This window comes from Penicillium daleae (genome assembly GCF_028827525.1).
Source record: "Penicillium daleae strain IBT 16125 chromosome Unknown utg000009l_segment0_segment0, whole genome shotgun sequence".
Taxonomy (NCBI): Eukaryota; Fungi; Ascomycota; class Eurotiomycetes; order Eurotiales; family Aspergillaceae; genus Penicillium; species Penicillium daleae.
Window position 1 is genome coordinate 4,444,459 of NW_026623157.1, and position 23,759 is coordinate 4,468,217.

At 48.1% G+C, this 23,759-nt stretch overlaps 8 protein-coding genes across 8 annotated transcripts; 6 read left to right on the forward strand and 2 right to left on the reverse strand.

The window, feature by feature from the left end:
• Window positions 1–182: 182 nt before the first annotated feature.
• N7458_012744 (uncharacterized protein) lies at window positions 183–2,147 on the reverse strand (the record flags this gene model as incomplete). Its single annotated transcript, XM_056916125.1, has 3 exons — window positions 183–584; window positions 650–1,086; window positions 1,136–2,147. The coding sequence occupies 3 exons, from the start codon at window positions 2,145–2,147 to the stop codon at window positions 183–185; spliced, it is 1,851 nt and encodes a 616-aa protein (XP_056760879.1).
• Window positions 2,148–4,791: 2,644 nt separating this feature from the next.
• Window positions 4,792–5,867, reverse strand: N7458_012745 (uncharacterized protein; the record flags this gene model as incomplete). The annotated part of the gene is made up of 3 exons (XM_056916126.1): window positions 4,792–5,235; window positions 5,309–5,517; window positions 5,573–5,867. The coding sequence occupies 3 exons, from the start codon at window positions 5,865–5,867 to the stop codon at window positions 4,792–4,794; spliced, it is 948 nt and encodes a 315-aa protein (XP_056760880.1).
• A 3,348-nt stretch (window positions 5,868–9,215) lies between these two features.
• N7458_012746 (amidohydrolase) lies at window positions 9,216–10,717 on the forward strand (the record flags this gene model as incomplete). The annotated part of the gene is made up of 3 exons (XM_056916127.1): window positions 9,216–9,587; window positions 9,642–9,886; window positions 9,970–10,717. The coding sequence occupies 3 exons, from the start codon at window positions 9,216–9,218 to the stop codon at window positions 10,715–10,717; spliced, it is 1,365 nt and encodes a 454-aa protein (XP_056760881.1).
• A 1,449-nt stretch (window positions 10,718–12,166) lies between these two features.
• On the forward strand, window positions 12,167–13,631 carry N7458_012747 (aldehyde dehydrogenase family protein; the record flags this gene model as incomplete). Its single annotated transcript, XM_056916128.1, has 2 exons — window positions 12,167–12,946; window positions 13,005–13,631. Coding segments are annotated over 2 exons (1,407 nt in total), but the record flags the coding sequence as incomplete, so codon positions are not given.
• Window positions 13,632–15,663: 2,032 nt separating this feature from the next.
• Window positions 15,664–17,295, forward strand: N7458_012748 (uncharacterized protein; the record flags this gene model as incomplete). The annotated part of the gene is made up of 1 exon (XM_056916129.1): window positions 15,664–17,295. One exon carries the CDS (start codon window positions 15,664–15,666, stop codon window positions 17,293–17,295), a length of 1,632 nt encoding a protein of 543 aa, XP_056760883.1.
• Window positions 17,296–18,303: 1,008 nt separating this feature from the next.
• Window positions 18,304–18,726, forward strand: N7458_012749 (uncharacterized protein; the record flags this gene model as incomplete). Its single annotated transcript, XM_056916130.1, has 2 exons — window positions 18,304–18,606; window positions 18,664–18,726. The coding sequence occupies 2 exons, from the start codon at window positions 18,304–18,306 to the stop codon at window positions 18,724–18,726; spliced, it is 366 nt and encodes a 121-aa protein (XP_056760884.1).
• A 1,430-nt stretch (window positions 18,727–20,156) lies between these two features.
• N7458_012750 (uncharacterized protein) lies at window positions 20,157–21,877 on the forward strand (the record flags this gene model as incomplete). Its single annotated transcript, XM_056916131.1, has 2 exons — window positions 20,157–20,432; window positions 20,501–21,877. The coding sequence occupies 2 exons, from the start codon at window positions 20,157–20,159 to the stop codon at window positions 21,875–21,877; spliced, it is 1,653 nt and encodes a 550-aa protein (XP_056760885.1).
• A 499-nt stretch (window positions 21,878–22,376) lies between these two features.
• On the forward strand, window positions 22,377–23,555 carry N7458_012751 (uncharacterized protein; the record flags this gene model as incomplete). Its single annotated transcript, XM_056916132.1, has 1 exon — window positions 22,377–23,555. The coding sequence occupies one exon, from the start codon at window positions 22,377–22,379 to the stop codon at window positions 23,553–23,555; it is 1,179 nt and encodes a 392-aa protein (XP_056760886.1).
• Window positions 23,556–23,759: the final 204 nt, after the last annotated feature.

The window sequence follows — 23,759 nt, forward strand, 5'->3', positions numbered from 1 at the left end:
GATTCGAGAACACTACTAACTTATAGACCGACTTATAAACCGACTCATAGATCAGCTCACTACATTCTGAGTGGTTCATTCTGAATAAACGCATTTCATTCTGTGATTCTATCCTTTCCCCCAATCGGCGGATTCTTTCGTTAGAAAAAGCAAATTTAGCTAGAACTGTGCCTCTTAGGTACTTAAGCCATTCGAACATTGATAGCCCCAGTCACTTCTATGATGTCTCGATAAACATCATGAATTGAGGTGAAGTAGACGTGGTCGGTTCCCTTTGCTCCTGCGATGTGCAACCCCACCACTCTCCCAGTTTCCGCATCATACACAAGGCTCCCAGAGTCCTCTGGCTCCGCGATTATGTTATTCCCAGACCCGTATAAAACATGTTCCATCGACTTGGTCTCATCGTACTTTTTGCTTTTCGGGTTCCACACATGGTGGAGATGCGCTTCCCTAAGTTCAGAGTATACCCCCGTGGTAAAACCCGACGAGCGTCCAGCTTTCGAATACGATTTCCCGTGCTCGAGGTAGCCTCCATCTCTGAATTGGAGACTCGGCTCCTGAGATTGCGAGTAGGGATATGGCTATCATAATCTCCGGTTAGTTTGATATTTATAACTGCCGAGCGGAAGTAGAAAAATAAACTTACTATATTCTCTCCGAGTCGCTCTTTTGGGATCTCAATCAATGCCCAGTCAGCAATTGTTGGGTCTTTACGTTGATCCTGCCGTGCCCGTGTACGCCAATAGCCGCTACCAGCAAATACAGAACCGAGAAAATATGTCTGGTCCTGTATGTAGCTTTGGAAGAACTGGTGCTGTTGTTCCAGAGCATTGATGGTACGGAGCGTGGCCTTATGGTTGGCTTCATCTTTTGGGTCAACAAAGACGTCATCAGGGTCTGTATCTCGAGCCCTGAGTTGTTGCTCAATTTCCCGAAACTCATTGTCCTTCAAAGCCGCGATACCCCGGGCTTTGGACGCAACTGCTCGCCGGAGATCACTCAGAGAGGGATGGTCAACTCTAAGTAGATGTTGGGCCATAGGATCCCTCGGGAAGACAGGATGCTGCTTCCACCGACGGAAAGCTATAGTATCTGTCAATAACAATGTCATTACCTGGGGCGATATACTGACCTTCTCCTGCACCCTGAACCTGATTGAGTGTTTGTCGATTCTCCTCCGGCGCATACACCGAGTGAAAGCACGTAATCCCAAACGTACGCCATTTCTGGTCCGGAAATTGCAGTTCGACGAGGCCCCCTAAGGTCGAGGACCCCGCTGTGCTTGAGTGAATTCCGAGGCTTACCCCAGGCTGCGCGAACTCGGTACAAGCAGCTTGAGGGAGATCCGGATTCTCCACGTGTCGACGTATCTCATCCTTCCGGAATAGGATGTCGACATCAGTCACGCCGAAACCCCTCAAGATCACTTTAATTCGGCGTATTTCGGTACTCCACTCCGATGTGGATCGCTTTTCGACACTCACGACCACAGTGACAGGGTTCTCTATACTAGTATTGCTCACGCCATATCTCCAACACCCGAGAGCAACCCATTCACGGGTGTCTAGCGCGTTCAGGATCGCACGGACAATATCGTTCCATTTACCGAAAATCGAGTCAGTTCTAGCGACAGGAAAACTTCGAAGTGGTGTCGCGAGCAGGGTGTCCATGATGTCGACGGAGACAGAGAGAGAGGGAATGCTGTTCAGAAGAGCATAATGGATCTCCCGAGCAGCGCCTCGCGCCCCGGATGGGATTGTCTCTGTGATAATACGCACTGTGGGGATCGGCTTAGGTTCAGGGTCGACACGAGACTTTCGGCCCTGAATAAATAGTTCGCGGTACTGTATATGGTGTTTTCGGAGTATGGACCTCACGGTATCGTGAACGTGCCTCTGTCGCACTCGGAAACGGTTTTGATCCTCCCATTCTTTGCTGAGTAGGCAGAATTCGTCTGGGAGTGAACAGAGATAGGGTCCTCCTGCTCTGTGATCGGAGTAGAGGAACCCATCTCTATCCACCATGTAGTTCCCGCTAAAGGGAGAGGAACGCGATGACGAACTCGAGTAAAAGCTCAGCGCGTGGGCGCTAGCCCGAGAGAAAGTAGAGCTGGCAGAGCTGGCAGAGCTCGACGAGGTAGACATATGAAGTATGTCTGTCAGGAGATTTGAGTTGGTCGGGTTATGGGGGGTACACAAGTGAAGGCGCTCTCCCAGAAAGTTGTGGTAGTAGGGAAGGAAGTAGGGTATAAGAGGGAGACTGGAGGTAAGAAGGTGTTATGAAGGGGAAAATAAAGGTGAGGGGAGGCAGTTTCCAGAAGGCAGTTTCCGTAAAGCAGTCTGCTGTGGTAATCGTATAGTATCATCGTGAAGCAAGTTCAGCACTACTAGTACAATTCCGGCTGGCCTAAAACAGACTAGTACTATACCCTTCCAGAGCCTCGCGGAGACGACGATCTCGAACCCAGTAAGAACGCGGAGGAGAACCCAAAGAGAGATGCTTTTGCCCGATCGGATCCCGCCGGTCGGGTTACTGTTCGGCACGCTAACGGGAAGAACGTCATCGTAGTCATCCAATACTAAACCGTAGCCATCACAGCCAAAACGAACAGGAGATCGGATAACCAAACGGTGCTCCAGGAACAGAACGTATTCAGGAGAAAGTGTAAGTATTAGTACTACGCAGGTCGAAAGTGTGGCAGTGACTGCGACCAAGGCCCAGGGACCCGTTCCAGGTTAGGTCTAGCAGAATAATTACGCCGCTTAGCAGCTGAATCTTATTCATTTCATTTCAACAACCCCTCGTTCTGATGGAGAACTTCCATCTGGTGGATGCATACTTGTTAACGCAAGCCTCCGGGTCTAGAAGCCGATTCTTTGCTATCTTATGTCCGGTCTCTCTTCATCAGATCTTTCTCGAGTCCTCTAGCACTCGATTCTTTCTTTATGCGCACTACGCTTCTAGTGTGTACCGCGACTTTATGCATAGCGTGTAAAGTCCAAGAGATTAGGCTATTAATACGGCTTCGGAGTCTCCTCTTTCAAAGCGCCAGTGTGTTAGTATTAGAAGCACGATTCGAACCAGGAGATTCGGGCTACAAGAGCAGGATTTGACTCGCATGGAGCGCGTAGGACTAATTACTCGCAGTTGGAGGGGTATCTAGATTCAATGTAATTCAATTCAATTCGACTCCTTTGAAATTAATTATAATTGACTAATCAGAACCTCAGAATCAGAATTGAATAGTTGATTTGGAGAGATTCGATTTGATGGGCAAGTTGATAGGCAAGTTGATAGAAATTTTTCGCCAAGTCAAATCTAGCCTTAGGAATTAGGCATTCATTGAATAAAACCGGCAGAATATTTAGACCCACAATTTTTGCCGACCTGGCCGCTATTGACCTCGACAGGCGGTTCTCTTTGGCAACCTTATCTTTCGTAGCAAAAAAAAGATCTCTCTCCATGCCTTAGAATAGCTACGTCAAACTCCGAGACTAGTTTAGAGAAAGGATGGGTATTGTAGTAAAGACCGAAGGATAACTGTGTGAAAGGTGTAGAGTAAAGGGGTAGAACCTCCATTTTGCACTTCAATGTCTAGGCACGAATCACCGGTATTCTTCAACACCAGGGGGCAAAAAACGGCTTTCCTCTAGTGCCTTTTTTGCGGTATGGTTATTCGAGATTTTCTTACTTCAAAGGATGCACTGACTCAAGAAATGGCTTCATGACAGAAAAAGAGGGCTACAAAAAAGTGATTACCGAAATAACCAATATTGTGGGGCGCGCTGCTTCGAGTCGGCCTGGGCGCGGCGGACTCGGTGCTCAATAGATGCCTCTGGTCGGTATCTGAGCTGACTGATCACACTCACTGAGCGCCTCTGAGCAGTCACGTGAATACTCTGATCAGCTCCCTGAGTCTGAGTCTTGAGTCTGAGTCCGGTCTGAGATTTACTCAGTGAGTCTGACTCTGAGTGCCCTCATAAAAGCGGCGGCATCTTAGAAAGGAAAGCCCCACCTGGCAGAGGAAAAACGCTCGGTAGAGGTAGGTAGGTACCTCTACCTAGTATATACTGTATGCGAAGGACTCGCCTCCTTAGGGCTTCTTTCAAATTACGATCGCCCGGGCGCACGAATCCAAGTGGGCATCATGCGGCAGCTTTGTCGATCACATAACATCCTTCGCTTTGTGGGGTGCGCTGTTGCGCTAACTGCCTTAGCGTTTCTCGCGGAATAGGTTCCGCCTCGCCGGAATTTGCGCTCGTGGCTGGATAGAGATGCCAAAAAAAGGATATCCTGTTGAGTGACACGTCAGGGGACAGCTATCCTGAAACTTGATTTATTCGATCTCAACCTTGTCAGGCTCTTCTTCGCGAGAGTTACTAGATTTTTCGGCTTAGTTCAAAGGAAGGTTGGCTAAGCTCTTTGATGTGCATACATACGGAGATTATAGGAAATTCGGGTGCAGAAGCTCGTGTATGATGATTAAATGCAAGATAATCCAATCCGATGCCTTAAGAATCATTCCAACCAGGTCAGTTGGGATTTGCCAGTTCAACATATGATATTCATCCCATTAAATATTAATCGAAAGTTTCTACGTTGTAAGTATTGCCGATTGTAGAACCTCAAAAGTACAAAAGCGATATTTGTACAAATATACCTAGATAGAATACATATCTGCCTTATAAGAATACCTCAGCGAGCTCGTCCTTGCCAGTAATTATGTGCGCATCGCGACCCTGACAAATCTCACCAGATTGACAATACCTGATCTTGAAGATGCAACTCTCATCGACCCGATAATCGACCCTCCCATTCTTGCGGTGACGTCTCCGCATAACCTGCACCCTGTCCCTCCTTTGTAGCCCAAGGCTCACTCCGTATGATAGTCTCTGAGACAACTGTAACGTCCTTCGACGTAGTCTCGGGCTCGGTCAGAATATGCTCATCACTACCCCATGCAGATACCTGCGTTTGCGTCGGCCCTGCACCGCTTTTGCTCTTTTTCGTGCTGCGCTCTGCCCGACTAGTCAAGGTTTGTAGACCACGGCTGGAGAGAGGATATGACTGTCCTGAGGGCTTGCCAGAGGAGCTGAAGAGCTGAGAAAGACCGATCTTCTTGAAACTCTTGCGGATTAGGGGTTGAATGATGGGCAAGTTGGATACGACCACTGAGACGAAACTTTCGCGACAAGCCCATTTCGCAGCGGCTCCGGCTCCTTCGGGACCAGACTATAGAATGCCAGAGCGGTGTTAGGGGTATAGGTAAACTTTCCTGCGTAATAATGTCGTTATGTAAACTTACCGTCGTAATCATAACGGCCCGAATGATTGCTGCTGCAATGACGAATGCAGCGCCGGAGAACAGTGCCATAAGGGGAATTTTCCGTTTCAGGTCGATCTTGACCTGCCAAAGGAGGGGAATTGGGATTGATAGGAGATAAATATCTGAGACGACGTTGAGGATCACAACGTCGAAGACATATACGCGAGAAATAGCGGGCTGACAATGGTCTGTCCAGGTACGGTCAATATACTGTAAGGTGGGCGTGGTGACAAAGGTACTCACTCCCGGGGTCTGGATAGATCTGCCAGAAACCATGGAAGGGTTGGCATGATAAGAGAATAGACATCTCCGTTGCGATATATGTCACAGCTAAGATAATATACGCGAGCCGAATTCGGGCAGGGAGGTGTTGAAGACCAGTTGTCAATCGAGAGTAGAAGACAGTTAGGGCGAACTTGACGAGCCAAAGGACAGCCACATATAATGACCATCCAATTACTTGGATCTTGGATTCAACGACACGATCGGACCAATCCTTTGAATCTGGGCTAAGGTTCTCTCGTTGTTCAGGCGTCATATAGCTATTTGTCAGGCCTTAGAAATTGGCACCAACAAGGTACGCCGCTACCGTTTCGAGAGTAAAGAATATCTGGAAGTGACAATGGTGTTAGCCAAACATTCGATCAATGGCTTTGTTCTGATGAAAGATAAAGCGTACCCCCGCTAATGGCATAAGATAATCATCGAGTTGGAAGTTAGCCGGCCCCACGAGCTTTCATCGTACAGCGATACGCACGAGAATCGTAGCTAGAGCCAAGGACAACAGGGTCCATTCCTCGACATTCTGTGCCATTTCTACGAGTTATCCGGCCACGAAATATTTAAGGATGAAGCATGGAAAATAAGGAGAGGAGCCGATGATATTTAAAATAGGACCCCAAACCAACACACTGGGATTACCAAGTCGCCGCGAATCTGCCTAGAACATACTCCACAAAGTCAATCTTCGTGTCTGCCAAAGCACTGGACTCAAAAAGTAGCGCCCTTCTTGGCGGGAACGGATCCAGTAGCTGCACATGGACTTTAACTCCCCCTGAAACAAGTGATCAGAGGGTCAAGCTTTCAAATTTGTTCAAATAATTATATTTTCAAGTTTTCCTGCGTTTCAACAAGATATGGAAGGTCGCCTTCAGCTCAAAAAAGAGCAGGCAGGTATCAGACTACACTAAGAAAACACGAGTCCACCAATCTTCGGTTGATTTGAGGTGAAACTTTTCCCCCTAAGCGAGTGACTTGCGAAGCAGAAGTGGGGTGCCACTGTTTTACGCCTCCTTGAAAAGCTGCCAACGGGTCGACCTGGTACGGCCGTATTCAGGCGCGTTGACTGCCGATGATCACTCAATAGTCAGGCAAATCCCGGAGGTTATTCTTGGGCATCAAGAATGTGGCAACGGCTTTGTTCGTATCACCCCGCATTATAAGACCTACTTACCAGAATGAAGCAATAAAAGGAGAATTCTAGCAAACTTTGAATCGTAGTTTGGCAATCCCTCCTCCGTAGAAGTACGTAATCTAACAGCCCCTGAACCATTAATTTGAAGACCATATTGAGTAATTCGTAGACTAGTTAACTATGGAGGGCTCGTTGACGAGGATCACGCTATTGATAAAGTGGAAATTATGCTAAAATTTATATCTCTGGCCGTCAAAGGACTTACCCAGTTTCCAGATCACCGAGCTCACTTTTGAAACTATCATAAAGCTCTGTGCTCGCTACCTAAATGGGAATAAAGAGCATTTCCCTTACGGACGAGAGGCTACAAGGCTAAGACCTTTCTGATTTTCATTATGGATTCTCTTGCGCTCTTTTCATTTTACTCGACCGATGAAATAAACTAAATTTGTTCACCACTTTACATGCGTAAAGAGGACTCATATCAAAAGATTACATATATACATATCCGCAGCGCCTAAAGAGCCTCTCTACGCCTGTCACGTACAACATGAAAACAACCCACGCCATCTTGAATTACAGCTGGAGCCAACGACCCATGAGGAATTGCTTTAGCAAATTTCACGGCCAGTTCCTGAAGCCTCTTTGTCGAATCCGGGCTAGGACACTCCGCCTCAAAGAAGAAACGGACGTATGATTCTATGGTCGATGCGTCGGGATTGAGAACTTCGTACTCGTTAATTCCGCCGGGACGAGTCAGAGCAGGATTAAGGGCTGGTTTAACGTTCGTAGTAATGATAAGCACTTGATCGGTATAGGTACCGATCCCGTCCGGAGCTTTCAGGGTAGCTACTATAGATATTCCTACCTGATTATATACTCGGTTTTCTGTGTTTTCACCTTTTGCTATATTGCTTCTTCTTTAGATCTCTGTAGCGAAGACATCTTCTATAAGCACTAAGGGGCGCTTAGGAGAGTTAGGTAGTGTACGGAAGAGTTCTTGTAGACTATAACTAGTAATAGTGGCGAGGTTAATTGTGTAGATCGAAAGTCCGAGCTTAGTAGTAAGCGCGCGATAGAAGTTTGTTTTACCGGTCTCTAGGGCACCGTAGAAGAGATATCCTCGCCGATATAGAATACTACGTCTCTCACGTAACTTAGTGTTATGGGGATAACTACTTGCAGGGTAGTAAGCCTGTCAACTAGGTAGGAGAGCAAAACACTGAGCCCGATTGTAACAGAGACTGTTTCTTGATCTTCCTAAGCTTCTTCTGCTAGCTATATTTATAATTGATCCCTCTCCTAAAACAGGAAGAGGTAGAGAATGTTTTGACAAGGAAGATCAGAAGGCAACACGAGATGGTGTAACAAGAACATGCATAAGGCTTCCTCTGGGTTAGGCGCCAGAAGACAACGGGGATGTAGATAGCGATGCGCCGGAGGAGCCGACATCGCCGAAACTCACGGTGACGACCAAGACTAGCCCAAGTTCAGACTGAAATTGTACACGACAGCGCAAGAATTGCAGTCATCCTCATTGGCATTCAATGGATGAGGGCATGGAAACTGAAGTGAAGATGGTGCTCGTGAATCAAGGAATCAGAGGCGCGATTGCCTGCGAGAAACGGATCATCAAGATCTACTGGACAGTTCGAATCTTGCACAGTCCAACTAAATATACTCGATTGGCATTTTCTGAAGTCTATTGGAGTTTTCGAGGACCTCAAGCTTCAGTCTCAGTCTCGTAATTTACCGGCGCGTCGATATTTATGTTTCAGGTTCCCGAATACTTATATCTATGCAAAGTGGAAGAGATGCACAGTCTTCACAAGGAATTTTCATCATCCACTTGACTTCTGACGGGGTGCAGGGATTCAACGCCAGCAGCTTGCAGTGATTGACCAAGGATACACTATACTGGACTTCGGGGCAATGCAAAGAAACGAGTGGCTAACCCTAAGTCAGACTGGCGAAGCTGTCCTGGAGAATTATCTCTGAAAGAAATGGACATCATGGGCTGTAGCTCTATAATGTCACACTATGATGTCAAGACCAGTAAAAGTTTGATTCTTCAGCCAGTAATGACCGCAGTCTAAACAATCTTCCAGCTTCGATGCAACCTACTTCTATCATCAACACATTTCAAACATTCGGTTTTCTACCGATTTTCCAAAATCCGTTGGCATGGAAAATCGATTGCGTAAGCCACCAACACCAGACCGCTATCTTATCGGAGATGCTCGTCTGTTCCTCGTGGGGCATCGGCGGTCTCCGCCTGCGTGGCTGCGATGGGCGAGCGGGGTGAATTTAGCGATTTTATCCATTGCGTGGCTTATTTATTGATCCTCTTTTCCAGATCCCAGTAGACAGGATCAACAAAGCCCGTTCGGCCTTCCTGTATCTGCCCGCAACCTAACAATTGCTCTCTCCGTCTAGCACTGCCGCAAACCCACTGCAAAAGTGTTACCCAGCATGCTGTATACGCACGCCACCATCATCACGGTGGATGGCACTCGTCGTATCATCGACGACGGGGCCATTCGCGTCAATGGCGATACAATCGCTGATATTGGCAAAACTGCTGTGCTCAAGGAGCGATACCCGGCCGATGAAGTGTACGATTTGTCCGGTCGCATCATCATCCCCGGGTTGATCTCTACCCATATGCATACGGCACAGACCCTGCTGCGAGGAACTGCCGATGATCTCGAGCTGGTGTCGTGGCTGTGCGAGCGTATCTGGGTGCTGCAGGGTAACTTTACCGAGGCAGATGGGTATGCGGCGGCGCGGTTGAGTATTGGCGAGATGTTGAAGTCTGGTACGACTTGTTTTTTGGAGAGCATGGTGCGTATGGACTGAATCGTGGAGTGAGCGGATTTTGATCTAACCGAGTGTTAGTTTGCCGATCGGTATGGCTTTGATGGTCTGGCTCGCGCAGTCGAAGAGTCTGGCATTCGAGGCTGTCTGGGCAAGATTGTCATGGACATTGCCAAGTATGCCAAAGATGATGCCTGGGCCATGCATCCTGGTCTGGTCGAGAACCGCGAGACATCGCTCTTGGGCACCTTGAAGATGTGGGAGAAGTGGAATGGCGCCGCCAATGATCGCATCCGCGTGTGGTTTGGCGCCAGAACTCCTGGCGGGTGAGTTTGCACCAAGTATCACACGACGGTGGTATTTTATAGGATGCTAACCTCCTGCAGCGTCTCCGATGCTCTGTACAAAGAAATGACGGCTATTTCCCGCAAAAGGGAATTCCCGTCACCATGCACTGTGCCGAAGTCAAGGCCGACCGGGACTTTTTCGCCTCGGTCTCGCACACGCCCATGTCGTATTGTGACTCGGTTGGCTTGCTGAGTCCTTCTACCGTGCTGGTGCATATGGTCCACCTCGATGACTCGGATATTAAATCTCTCGCGGCATCGGGAACTCACGTCGCCCATTGCCCAACCTCCAACGCCAAGCTGGCCTCGGGTATTTGCCGAGTGCCAGACCTGCAGCAGGCAGGCGTTAACATCGGTCTGGGCACAGACGGGGCTCCTTGCAACAACACCTGCGATCTCCTGCAGGAGATGAAGCTTGCCGCAATTATCCACAAGAGTATCTCGTATGACCCGACAGCCGTTCCTGCCGAGTCCGTCCTCGAGATGGCTACCATCAATGGCGCCAAGGCTTTGGGCCTGGATGATCGCATTGGTAGCTTGGAAGTCGGCAAAAAGGCCGACTTTGTCGCTATCGATGTTCGCGGCATCCATAACCAGCCGTGGCATAACCCTGCCAGTGCGGTGGTGTATACTGCCACCGGGCGCGACGTCGACGTGGTCGTTGTCGATGGCAAAGTGCTCGTCCAGAATGGTGAGCTCCTGACCATGAATGAGAAGGAGATCGTCGAGGAGGCGAAGAAGCGCAGCCGCGAGGTGGTTGAGCGTGCTGGTCTTTCCAGCAAGATGAAGGGTCGCTGGCCCATTGAGTAGAGGGGTCGACAATCTCCCTCTATTCTGAAACGGTTTCTGATTTTGAGTTTTTTGTGACTTTTTCTGACTTTCTTGAGGAGCCATTGGCGAGCACATAGCCGGTCTTTCCTGTATTATTAGTTTTTTCTAACATCGCAATGGCATGATACCCTCATCGTTTTTTTTACCATATTCAGATTCACCGAGTAATCTGGAGAGGCACCGGAGATGCACCGAGGTGGCGGGTCATGGTCCATTAAACCTGGCTTTTGGTTACACAATGAGATACCTCACATTTGGACATGCGAATAGCTTTCCAGCCTCCAGCATGATAATGGCTGGGGTGATTGAGGGGGTTCCAGATAGGACAGCTCACATGCATATACTTCGTCAGAGGCTAAGTATCGCACTAATCATCCGCTATTCATCGAATGCCGAAGGTAGAACCCGAACTATTGACCTGGACGAATTGTGCAGACCTCTCATTGGACGCATTCCAGATTGTACAGTTTGTGATTTTGAAATCGACCAACATTCGACTCTCAAGACAGACCCCGCGTTTTCCCCGCATTCAAAGCAGAACCTCGCCAATCAAACACGGGCGAGTGGAATTGATCCTGGGCGATGGAGGGCCCAAGAGAGAAAGAAAGCAATCAAATCATCAGCCAAGATTTTGAGATAGTTACCAATAACGTAATTCCCAGCCTACCCGATCACCCAGTCGTCCCGATTACCCCAGAACACCATACTAAATGCGATTTTTTCAGGTGCTAATATCTCGATAACAAGAATATATTCTTACTTGATTTTTAGCATACTATATCTCCCTTATATTAGAAGTGACTTAGTATTAATAGAATATTCAAAGAATAGTTATTTACCTATATTACCAAAAATACGCTTTCATTGAGTGATACAAATATATCTATAGTATCGTGCCTTAAAATATTTCTTAAGCTCATAAATAGACCTAGTATAATATCTTCAATAACCCCATCGCTTAAAGCTATATAATTAGCCTTGAGTGTTGAGATATAAAAGTATGAAATGTTGTATTTACTATGGTGTTCTAGGGTGATCGGGTCGGCTGGGAATTACGTTAGCTTGGCGATTATCGGTTCCGATGAGGGCGGACGAGAGTATGTTCCGGTAGTCAATATGGACCTACCCGTTATGGATGGCGATAGCCAAGTTGACGAGACTGAGGTATAAAGTCGGCGGCCTGCACTGGTCCACCTGGATCCTGATCCTCTAGCGCTTTTTTGCCCCTCTTTCCCCCTCTTTTGCCCCTCTCTCATCCCTATTTATTCTACCAATTGCCCCCTCCGTCAAATCTTTCCATCCTGGTACTTCGGAAATCGAAAAAATCGAAATGACAGTCTCCAACATAAGTACTCCGTTGGACTTCACTGTAGGCTCCCTAACGAGCATACAGACCTTCCAAACATCGTCTAACTGTCAGTTGCACAGACATTCCATAATGTCATAAACAACGAATTAACCTCGACCTCCGTAACTCGCCATAGTAACAACCCAGCCACTACTGAGCCCAATCCAGAAGTCCCTGTCGCCACGCAGGAGGATCTGGACAAGGCAGTCCAAGCGGCCCGGGCCGCGTTCAAGACATGGTCAAAGACTTCTTTCGAGGAGCGCCGTACCGCGCTCCATGCATATGCTGATGCGATTGAAGCCAACGCCGATGGATTCTCCAAGACCCTTACCATGGAGCAGGGCAAACCCCTGTCCCAATCTACGGTTGAAGTCGGCATGGCAATCACGTGGGTCCGGGGACTGACCAGCTTTGAAATTCCCACGCACACCATCGAAGAGACTGAAGATCGCAAGATCATCCAGAGGTATACACCTATGGGCGTGGCGGGTGCTATCGTTCCGTGGAATTTCCCGGTGCTTTTGGCCATTGGAAAGATTGTACCTGCCGTGTATACTGGAAACACGGTCATTGTGAAGCCTTCGCCATTCACTCCGTACTGTGATCTGAAGCTTGCGGAGCTGGCTACTCGGTTCTTCCCTCCGGGTGTTGTGCAGTGTCTGAGTGGAGACGACAGTCTGGGCCCTATGATGACCGAGCACCCTGGCATTGACAAGATCTCTTTCACTGGATCAATTGCCACCGGTAAGCGAGTCATGACTAGCTGTGCTAAGACATTGAAGCGTGTTACCCTCGAATTGGGCGGTAATGACCCATGTATTGTCTGCGACGATGTTGACATTGAGGCTGTTATTCCCAAGGTAGGCCCCCTCTGCCATTATTGGCCCAACTTAGCCAAAAATCTAACGGACATTGTAGATTGGAATACTCTCCTACCTGTGCAGCTCCCAAATCTGCATGATGATCAAACGTCTCTATGTGCACGAGAGTATCTACGACGAGTTCCTGGAGAAATTGGTTGCATTCGTCAAGTCTCTCAAAGTTGGCGATGGAACCGAGGCCGACGTCTTCGTCGGTCCCGTTCAGAACAAAATGCAATATGAAAAGGCCAAGGACCTATTCACTTCCATATCCTCCGAGAAACTCAACCCCGTCCTTGGTGGCTCCATTGAGGAATCAAAGGGCTACTTTATCCACCCGACCATCATCAGCAACCCGCCCGAGTCCTCCCGTGTGGTCCAAGAGGAACCGTTCGCGCCTATCCTCCCCGTTATGAAGTGGTCAGATGAGGAGGATGTCATCCAGAAAGCTAATGCACTGGAAACTGGATTGGGTGCCTCGGTCTGGAGTAAGGACTTTGAACGTGCCACTCATATCGCTGATCAATTGGAGTCGGGTACGGTTTGGGTGAACTCACACTTTGATGTTTCGCCTACGGCGCCGTTTGGTGGACACAAGTTTAGCGGTATCGGTGTTGAATGGGGTCTGTCTGGTCTTTTGAGCTACTGCAACTCGCAGACGCAGTGGTTGAAGAAGAGCTTTTAGTTTATTCATTTTTATCTGGCCTTTGAACATGCTATCAATGCATATGTCACAATAAGTGTACTGAGAAAATCATCGCGCTTTCGCTCCCTCACGCCAAGCAATACTTGCCCTTTGGCAAGTGCCAAATATCGCGGGTTTAACCTATTTTGTTCATTAAGGCCTCCCTTTGCACCAGAATCGCGTTCCATACTCACCTTGGCATTCTCCTTCCGTTTAAGGCCCACCACCCCTTGTTTCTTTCCGAGGTACTTTGGGTAAAGACGACTAAGCGTCGAGCCACGATAATACATGTGGTGGTGATTTTATTTCTTTTTTTAAGATGCTGGAAGATGTGTCCACCAGAAGAAGTTATCTCATATAACGAAGGTCAGGTAAAACCTTGGAGCTTCGGTCAATAGCAGTATGTACATATGGAAGGAAATGTATTATGAGAGTCAAGCGAAGCATAGCTTATGCTTACCAGACTGTCGGGAACGGGAACTTGGTTAGATAACCCCAGATAGACGGCCCACGGCCAAGACGCACTTGCTGCATTTTGATGATAGGTAGCAATTGAATGTAGACACTGTGGGCGTGGCCAGACCACAGAGTGAGAGCCCGAATATTTCCCCTGCGATACGTGCAAAGAGTGCAAGGGAGAGTTCTGAGAACGTATATTTCGCGGTGTCTCCGAAATTTGGCCATTTCCCAGTCTCGGCCTGTTGGACAAGTCATCCACGCCTTGCTAGCTATGGGAGGCCTAATTTGTTCTTGGATCTGATTATGGTTTGCTGGTCGGTCTGGGCCTTTTTTCATTCGTTTATCTTCTACCTGGTGCTCGAACACTCGATTCATCTTTTTGCAGTAATTGCTATATTACTTTGCGGAAGAAAGCGGCTTCGAAATTATTAATCTTATCACACAAGGGTCTCTTCCTATCCCTGCCCATCAAACATGCTCTATCATCGCAAACTCAAACTCCATAAACAATATTAAAGCTCATCATGCTCAACCAGTGGCTCACTATAAAGGTCTATCAGTCTCGATCGACCATAGTATAGAATCATTTCCTCCTGAATGACATACCTTGGTCTGAATGAATATTCGAAGCCGAAGAAGCTGTTGTGCTCTTGGTAGGCGCTGAGTGACATGTTTTCTTAGAGTGGCCTGACATATAGAAGGAATGTCCCGGCGGGCATTTTGTCGAACATGTGCCACCACACCCCGGGGGGGCACAAGACGCAACGCTCAAAGTGTGAGTCGGTGATAAATTTAAGGGGGCCTGCACAAGCGGGAATTCCACAGCAATTGTGAAACTCATCAAGGCAAGGGTGATCAACATCACCAAGAGGTGCATTTTCGAAACGAATTCGCGTCGAGGAAAGTCAAACCGCAATAGTTTTAAAGTGATATACTCTAACATTGGACATAAACTTGTTTACTTCTTTACATCTCTAAATACGATAACTCTGTCGGCCTTTGACCTTCTTATCGAACCCGGAAGGCCCTTTTCTGCTAATCATAATGATGGGAAAGGAGGATCCTGGTATTGTCCATTGCTTTTCTCGCTCCGGAAGCGACCAAGTCCGTTGCATCTAGAAACTGAAAGCGAGGTTCATTTTCCGGTTTCAAATAGCCGTATACCCCTAGCTTTACGGTAGTGTCATTTAACCCGGGTGGAATAACCATTCCAGAGTCCGCCTTGCATTTTTTCCCGGTTTTGAGCCTCATCTCCGAGGCCACCCTTTGAGTTATCGGACACATTTGTGATTGTCTTCCTGATTCAAAATCTTTTGTGATATATTATCGTGCTCCTATGTGTATTTGGTCTTTCGTGATGGGCGCAATTAAAGCTTGTCCTTGTTGCGTCATTTTCTCACATGCTCGCAGCACCGACACTCCATATCCAGAATATTCCTACTCGGTACGTAACAGCGCTCCTTGTAACGAATCAAGATTCTATTCTTAATAATGAGCAGAGCTAATTATTTCTCATATAGAGGTGCTATATCACCCCGAAAGGATACCCCATAGCCAATCGACCTCTCATACAATGCCGTCAGGGACTAAAGGAGCCTCTCTTCAAACACGAGATGAATGTGATCTATTTGGCGCAATACCCAACCCCGGATTAAGAACCAGGAACATCTACACAATAGGCTTAGCTTTGGACTGGATTCTGTCCCTGATATTCATCATTGGGGGTTCTCTGATGACGAATGCCAAAAATGTCAAGGTTCCGCACCAGCTTGAGGGAATAGGAATTATCATCAACTTCTATGCGCACACATATCCCGAAGAACCGTTTCCCAAGAGTCATCGCATCTACCACCTAATTCCGGGGGGAAACTTGTTAGTAACTACGTTATTAAATTTTCTTGTGACCATTGTCCTTGATTCGACCAACTATAACCATGCAGTGACCCTCAGGTGGGTACTATTTCGGGAAGGGCGACTGAGATTCGATTCAAATATCCGACTCTTCACGAGATCAAAGTGTCACGGACCAAACAGCTGGTATTTCAACATAATATCCGGCGTAGGGTTGGCCATTTCCCACGGCGCACTATCTTGCATGATGATGGAAGTTAACGTTGAAGGTGCGGTCAACAAGCAAAAGCAAGTGTTCGAAAAGATTCAGTCGCCTCCTAGAGGGTTTGTTGAGGTCAACCTCCTAGCAGTATCCGCTCTAGGAATTGGGCTTCTGCTGCAAGTCGTCGTGTCAACCTATAGTCTACTATGCAGTCATGGAGTTCTGACATGGAGCAGCAATCTGCTAGCCAATGCAAAGGCTATAGCTGGTGTCCAAGATTCTCGATCGAAGGTGGGTTCAAAGTTTACACCCCAGCGGTCACAAGACTCGATGCTCAGTATAGCGCCGGAAATTCGATTAATTCGCTATCTCATATGGGGCTTCTGCGGACTTTCCACTACCTGGTCCCTCGGACAGGGAGTCTACGTCTCAGTCTGCGGCTATATGACGGACGATAAAATTGCCTGGTTTCGAAAACCGATGCAGTACTGGAAATTTTATGGAGCCATGTGGGCACCCTTCGGCAAAATATCGGAGCCCTCATCATACTGGCTAGGGCTACTAGTTCAGATCGTTTTACAATCGTTTCTCACGCTTGCTCTACACTGTCTGGAGCTGCTTTTCAATATACCTCGTGACGAAGCCACGTGGCGCAATATGGAAACGGTCGGATCGAAGCCCAGTCCTTCGATTATGTCCAATTTGAGCCGACAGGGTCTCTTTTTATCGATCATCAAAGCCACGCTCCACTGGATATTTGGATATGCGTTCTCGGCAGACTTGACCTTCAATATTGCCTTGATGCTAATAATTGCTTTGATGGTAGTTTTCATTCCCCTGGCTGTCTTGACAGAATACATGATTAAGAAAAGGCCCAAAGGAAGCATACCCGGATGCTATGGCAATTTTCAACGAGTTTGGGGGTGGGTAGATGAGTGGAATCACCAGAAGCTGTTCTGGGGGGATAAAGGGGAACTTGTTCTCGGATTCCGTCGAGCTGGTACATCTGGCAAGAGGTTACCGGAGCTACACTCAAATATTCTCTACTATTGTTCTCAGGCCAGTGAGTTGGAAAGGGAAGGGAGCTTACAGCAATTGAAGTTGGGTTCTGTCTCCGACCGTGACAGTACTTCCGACAAAAATGTGGAATAAATTTGATGAGCTTTTAGCTTCGGAGATGAAAGGATATTTTGAAGGATACTACTTCCAAGTTTCATTCGGTTCCGAATTAGAGATAATCTTCACCATCTGCAAATTTAAAATCTATTCACGAGCCCACCTCCTTGCCCAATATTTCTTGATTCATCCCTGTTGCCGTAGCTCGATTTGTTCTGTTACTAGCCAGCATGGTTTTCGTACAAGGTGCTCAATGCTCAAACAAACTCAGTAAGTCAAAATTGGACCCTTACATTTTGAACAGTTTAAGTCAAAGAATACCACTTAGACGCGACCTTAAGTCGCAGCATTAGAGCATTATTTTGTGGCTGCCAGAAAGACCAAAACACGCACACCCCGCTCGAGAAAAGAATGTTCCTTGACATCATCGACCAGCTGAATCAGGTTCACATTGGGTATTCATGTACCTTTACATAGTGTTAGTGAAGATCGATCTATTTTGTGTACCATACCAGTGTCGCAATATCTCATGAGACTGCACAGGCTTTTACTTCTCAATATGGTCCGATGATGTCACTTCAAACAAGCAACTGACCTTATCAAGAAGCACCTTCAGCTCTACAACACGGACACAAATAGAAGCACACCGACAGTGTCTTGCATGACGTTCTCCCCGGGGTAATTACGAATGAAATAGCTAGAAATAAATTAAATGTGACATACGTGTGGTTAGGTGGATTGGAGATCGCTAGCGTCGATCTTTCCACGGATGACGTGCTGGGCTTAGCGCCACTCCATACAACCCTTGTTCTGCCCTGTCATCTCCATCTGGGAGGCGATTTTGCACTTGGCCTACATTTGTGAAGGTCGTTCTGATCTTCTTATAGTTATGAGCTCTTGTTATTTAAACTCACTGATCTCTCATTCTTAGAATCCATTCTCAGCACCATACACAATCCAAACAAAATATTGCAACCTTGAATCCATTCCTTCTGGAATCACACTCTATCTACACAACCACCATCAAATCACTCTACTACCACAATGTTCCGCCGTCATCATCGCCCAACCACTACCACTACCCGAGAAACCAAGCCTACTCTCATGACCCGTCTAAAGGGTCCCAACGCCCGTACCAAGACGGTCAAGACCAAGACTACAACCACCCGCCAGGATCCTGTAACGACTACCCGACATGCTCCACACACACACCGCACTACCAAGCGTCGCTGGGGTGCCTCCTCCCGCCCACAGCATCATCACAAGCGCAAAGTGACCATGGGCGATAAGGTGTCTGGAGCTATGATGAAGCTGAAGGGAAGCTTGACTCGCCGACCTGGACTTAAGGTACATATTTGAGTGCTTGGTTGGTTATCTTGAGGACTCGACTGACTCTGTTATTAGGCTGCTGGTACACGACGCATGCACGGAACCGACGGTCGTGGAAGCCACCACCATGTATATTAGAGATACCCCTAACTTCTTTGTACGATATGAGTGATGAGATACGGAATTGAAATTATGAATGTATATTTAATGAAAGTTTCCGTAATTTTACGATAAACCTGAAGACAGGGGTCCATATAGTCGACTTCATGCTGAATCTTCGTCGCTCAATCGGAATTGTTGATGATTGTGCTCTAGCAGCTGGCGTGGCAGTATCTCCCATCAATCTTACATCCATGTCTTTGTTGTCAACCGAGGATAGACTGCATGTGCCCTCTACACAGAATTGTCTAATCTTTCTTCCGCATGTCATATACTAAGCTTCTAAGCACTCTCTATTCATAAGACGGCAACTCTACTTTCTCCAACATATACATTCACGGATTGTCTGCTCTCTTGGGTAATCAGCCGGCGCTGGCAGGATTATATAATTAACAGCTCCAACAGGGCTGGAGAGAGAAATTGAGGAAAGTCTCGTACAGATTTCCTGGATCCCAGGCTACTTAAGCTTCGGTGTTGGCCTTGTCGATCTTGCAGCGATCGCAGCGCGGTTAAGGAAAGCTGCGTGAAATTGTCTTTGCAGGACTCGAGAAGCAATTTTATCATTCCTGAAACTACATTGGAGCACCGGTTTTGTCATGCAAGGGGATTTAGCGACGGGATTCGAGACTTTGGGTGAGATATGTTGGCATGGGGAGTCTGTCTACTGTCAGTCAGGTGTTCATTGAACATAAACTACGAAACATATGATGGTTTACCGCAAGTTGGCATTGAATCCTCGTTTTGGATCTTCTCCAGTCCTGTAGTCTCGATACGCTGGCTGACATGACCTGCCCTTGTGGTGTGGCTACGGGAGACTGTCAGCGCTCCTTTCTTTTCTCATGCTGTTGCTCACGGCTATGTTTAGCTCCAAGGTTATATATGACTGTTGAAAATATCATACAAATACAAACATATCCAATCTGAAAAACCCACGGATTCTTTCTATGGAGCTGAGTATACTTTGCGCTAGCGCTAGTATCGTGCAGACTATGCTGTAATGTTATACATCCCAACGCAGGCAAAATTGATACACCACAGCAATTACAAAAATTTACAAAGTCCTTTCGTGATCAAGACGTACATTAATTAAGCAGTATCAATATGTAAAGGACAGACTGTATACTTCAGAACTGCCGTCGAGTGAAACATCTTCGCCGCGAACGGCGCAGCCGAAATAGGCAATCGGCAATGCCAATCTCCACAACGTCGGTGCCTGAAGTCTGGGGAATCCACTCGCCCACTTAAAACTGGGAACTAACCTCCTTTCTCGGGTTTAGCTCGTTCGCTAGGGTCCAGTGTCGTCAGCCAAGTCAGCCAAGACAGCGCCAGCCCCTTAGCCTCGTCCGTGTCCACTGCCCAGCACTATTATTGTATACTGTACCTTCATCTATGCATTCCAGGCCACCGCCATGTCCTTTCGCATGGCAATTGTGCTGGTAGCTGGCATTCTTGGGCATCTCCTGCCTGCCTCTGCCTCTGCCTCGCCCCTGACCCTCTCCCCCTCGTCGCCCCTGACACGCTCGGCGGTTGTCGACCTCGGGTACTCCCGCTACCAGGGCGTCGCACTAGGCAATGGCGTTGACGAGTACCTGGGCATGCGATATGCCAAGCCTCCTTTGAACGAGCTGCGATTCCGAGGACCTCAGGATCCGGAGCAGACGGATGGAGTCGTGGATGCGACCGCGGTAAGCTCTCGGCAATTGGCGCGAATTGGCACAAGGTCTGCAGCACGAGCAAGACTAACAGGTAGCAGTTTGGACCCGTTTGTGTCGGCGTTGGTCAACGCACCAGTGACTCCTTGGGGGAGGACTGCTTGTTCGTCAATGTTTGGCGTCCGTCCAATGCAACAATAGACTCCAATCTCCCCGTGTGGCTGTTTATCCAAGGAGGTGGGTACGCGGATAATGCGAACTTCAACTTCAACGGCAGTGAAGTTGTCAAGCAGTCCGGATACGATATCGTCTTCGTCAACTTCAACTACCGTGTCGGCGCCCTCGGCTTCCTTGCCAGTGAGGATGTCCGGAGAGATGGCGACCTCAACGCAGGCCTGCTGGATCAGCGCAAGGTGCTCGCGTGGGTGCAGCAGCACATTGGCCAATTCGGGGGTGATTCTCACCATGTGGTGATTCACGGTGACTCTGCCGGAGCAGGCTCGGTCGCTCACCATCTCACTGCCTACGACGGCCGCGACATGAATCTCTTCGTTGGCGCGGTTGCCGAATCTACCTTCTGGCCGACTCAGCGCACGGTCGCAGAGACGGAATTCCAGTACGAGCGGTTCGCGCAGGACGTGGGCTGCGGCGGAATGGAGGATACTCTCGCATGTCTGCGCTCGGTCGATATCGCAACCATCATGAATTATGGCGTTGATAAGCCCTTCCCCGGTGGAAGTGATTCGCCGACACCGTTATGGTATTTCCTCCCGGTGGTGGACGGGATTCTGATCACCGATCGTTTGTATAACTTGTTCTGGCAAGGCAAGTTCATTCATGTGCCTCTGGTAGTCACGGATGACACCAACGAGGGCACACCATTTGGGTACAACGCATCCAGTGCCGAGGAGGTCGCCCAGTTTATGAAGAACAATTACCCGGGCCTCAGCGATGACGAGCTGAATCAAATTAACCAAGCGTATCCCTTGATGGATCCGCTCCCCAAGCATGCTGCATACTTCCCATCTGCCGCGCAAGCATACGGCGAGTCGACTTTCACCTGTCCTGGGAACCACATGGCCGCCATGATGGCCCGATATTTCTCATCCTATACAGTGTGGAACTATCGGTTCAACGTGCAAGACCCGGCGGAAACTGCGAATGGGTTGGGGGTACCCCATGTGTTCGAGTTGCCGGCCATCTTCGGGTTGGGCGATACCAACCAGGCATCCGAGTCCTTTACCAACGTCAATGCCAAGATCGTGCCCATCACGATGAACTATTATCTCAGCTTCATCAAAGCGCTCGACCCAAATGTGTATAAGTATGAGGAAGCGCCCGTCTGGAAGACGTGGGGCATTGGGTATGGGCAACGACTGAAGATCCAAACAGGATCAACGGAGATGGAACCAGTTCCTCAGGAACAGTTGGATCGATGTATGATGTGGAGGGGACTTTCCAAGTCTATGGAGCACTGATTGTGTTCTTGTATATTTCACCGGGTCTGTGTTGCACTCGACGTGTCATGGTGACACCATCTTGGCGGCGTTAGATCGGATATTCGGACATTGTTGTATCTTTTCATGCGTAAACATACTTTATGACTCCTGGATGAGTCTGTGAGTACGATAGACCTCTCTATGTCCCGTGGGCCATTATCTCTGAATTATATTCACCTTCCAGCTGTAATCTCCTCTCCAAATGCCTCCGCACTTTTGTTCTTTGAACCTTGTTGTACTTTCGGACCAATCCCGTGCTTATGTTTTGTCCTCCGCTCGCAAGTGAGGGGTAGACGACTTGGACAGCCACTGAGATGCGACTGACTGGATGTGCATTTCCTTGAAATCTGGGGAAAGCTCCAGGGCGCCATGCTTTGTCTTCCTCATCATGCCGAGAACTCGCCAGCAACTCTCGAAGATGTAAATATCTTTTGCTCCGAATATACTCACCACCTCATACAGCATCATCGCTAGCAGAATGCAGCCGCATCTACATCCTCCAGAACCACCATTTCCCTCCCTTACAGTCGAACTCGTCGAGCTCATAGCCGGCCATCTAGAAAGCGATGGCTTACTAGAACTCCGCTTGACATGTCGCGACCTGCAGAAGAAGACATTCCACCACTTCGCGCGCCGTTTCTTCTCGTCTATCAAAACAGATCTCTCCGCAGAGAGCCTCGGTCGCATCGATGCCCTTTCGGGACATGATGAACTGCGTCCTTACGTCCACGGCTTGGCCTTTATGCTTCAGAACGGCGTTGGACGCGGCTTAGTCTGGGATCGACATCCTTGGGGCCCCCTATCAGCACCGCTAGAGATCGAAGCGATCGCACGACTGCGCGACAATCTAGTCAGCAGATTTACAAATTGCCGCTCATTTTTCATTTTCTGTCGATATCCAGAAGGGCATCCGGATATGAACCGGGTCACCATTTCGGACGCGGTCGCGGTGTTCTTTGCGCTGGTGGTTGATGCGCAATTACCAGTGATGTCCTTCCATTTGATCTATGCGAATAAATACTCTCGCACGTTGGTTATGGATATGCGGCGCATTCCGAAGCTTTTATATCGACAGCCCGAGTTCAAGGTGGTCTGGTCGAATTTGCGGAAACTGTCGCTGGAGCAGTACCTTACTCTCGATAATTTTGGGTTCCTGCTTGAACTTGTGCTCAGTGCTCCGAATCTCCAGACACTACTGTTGAATCTTGGTTCGCATGATCTGGCAAGTGAATTTATGCATGAATTAGCGGAGACGGCTTCGTTCCCGCACTTGCAGGAACTGGCACTATTCAGGACTTTGGTGCAGGTGCCGGACTTGAAGAAACTACTTCACGGTCTACGCGGGAATTTGACTACGCTGACGCTTTATCATGTCTCTCTGAGTCCGGATGAAGATTGCATGTCTGTGCTGAAAGAGTTGAGTCAGAGCTTTGGATCGCTGCAGACTATCTCGTTGTATTATTTGTGGGCTACTTCGCCGACGAAGGAGTTGCTATCGTTTCCGGATATTCATAAAGCGCCGGAGTTGTGTGATACACCGAAGCAGAGACTCCATCTGCTTTATTCGGAGAATTCGCAGAGTCCTACAGTACTGGGGATTGAGTACTCGGGACCTAAGATGGAGCATGTCTTGAGGTTGTTACAAGCCGCTGTATGATTCTTCCAGGGCATCTGACGGAGACTCGACAATCTTGTTCCATATTGCATACATGTATGATTTCTGAATTAGGGGGGTTTATTTCTCTTCATTGCGCAAGGTCTGTCTTCATTCTCATATGCATCAGCCAGTATCATTTATTATTTCGTCAATCAATTTCCAGGTTTCTATAGCAAGAAAGTAGTTTCTACAAAGGTCCACGTC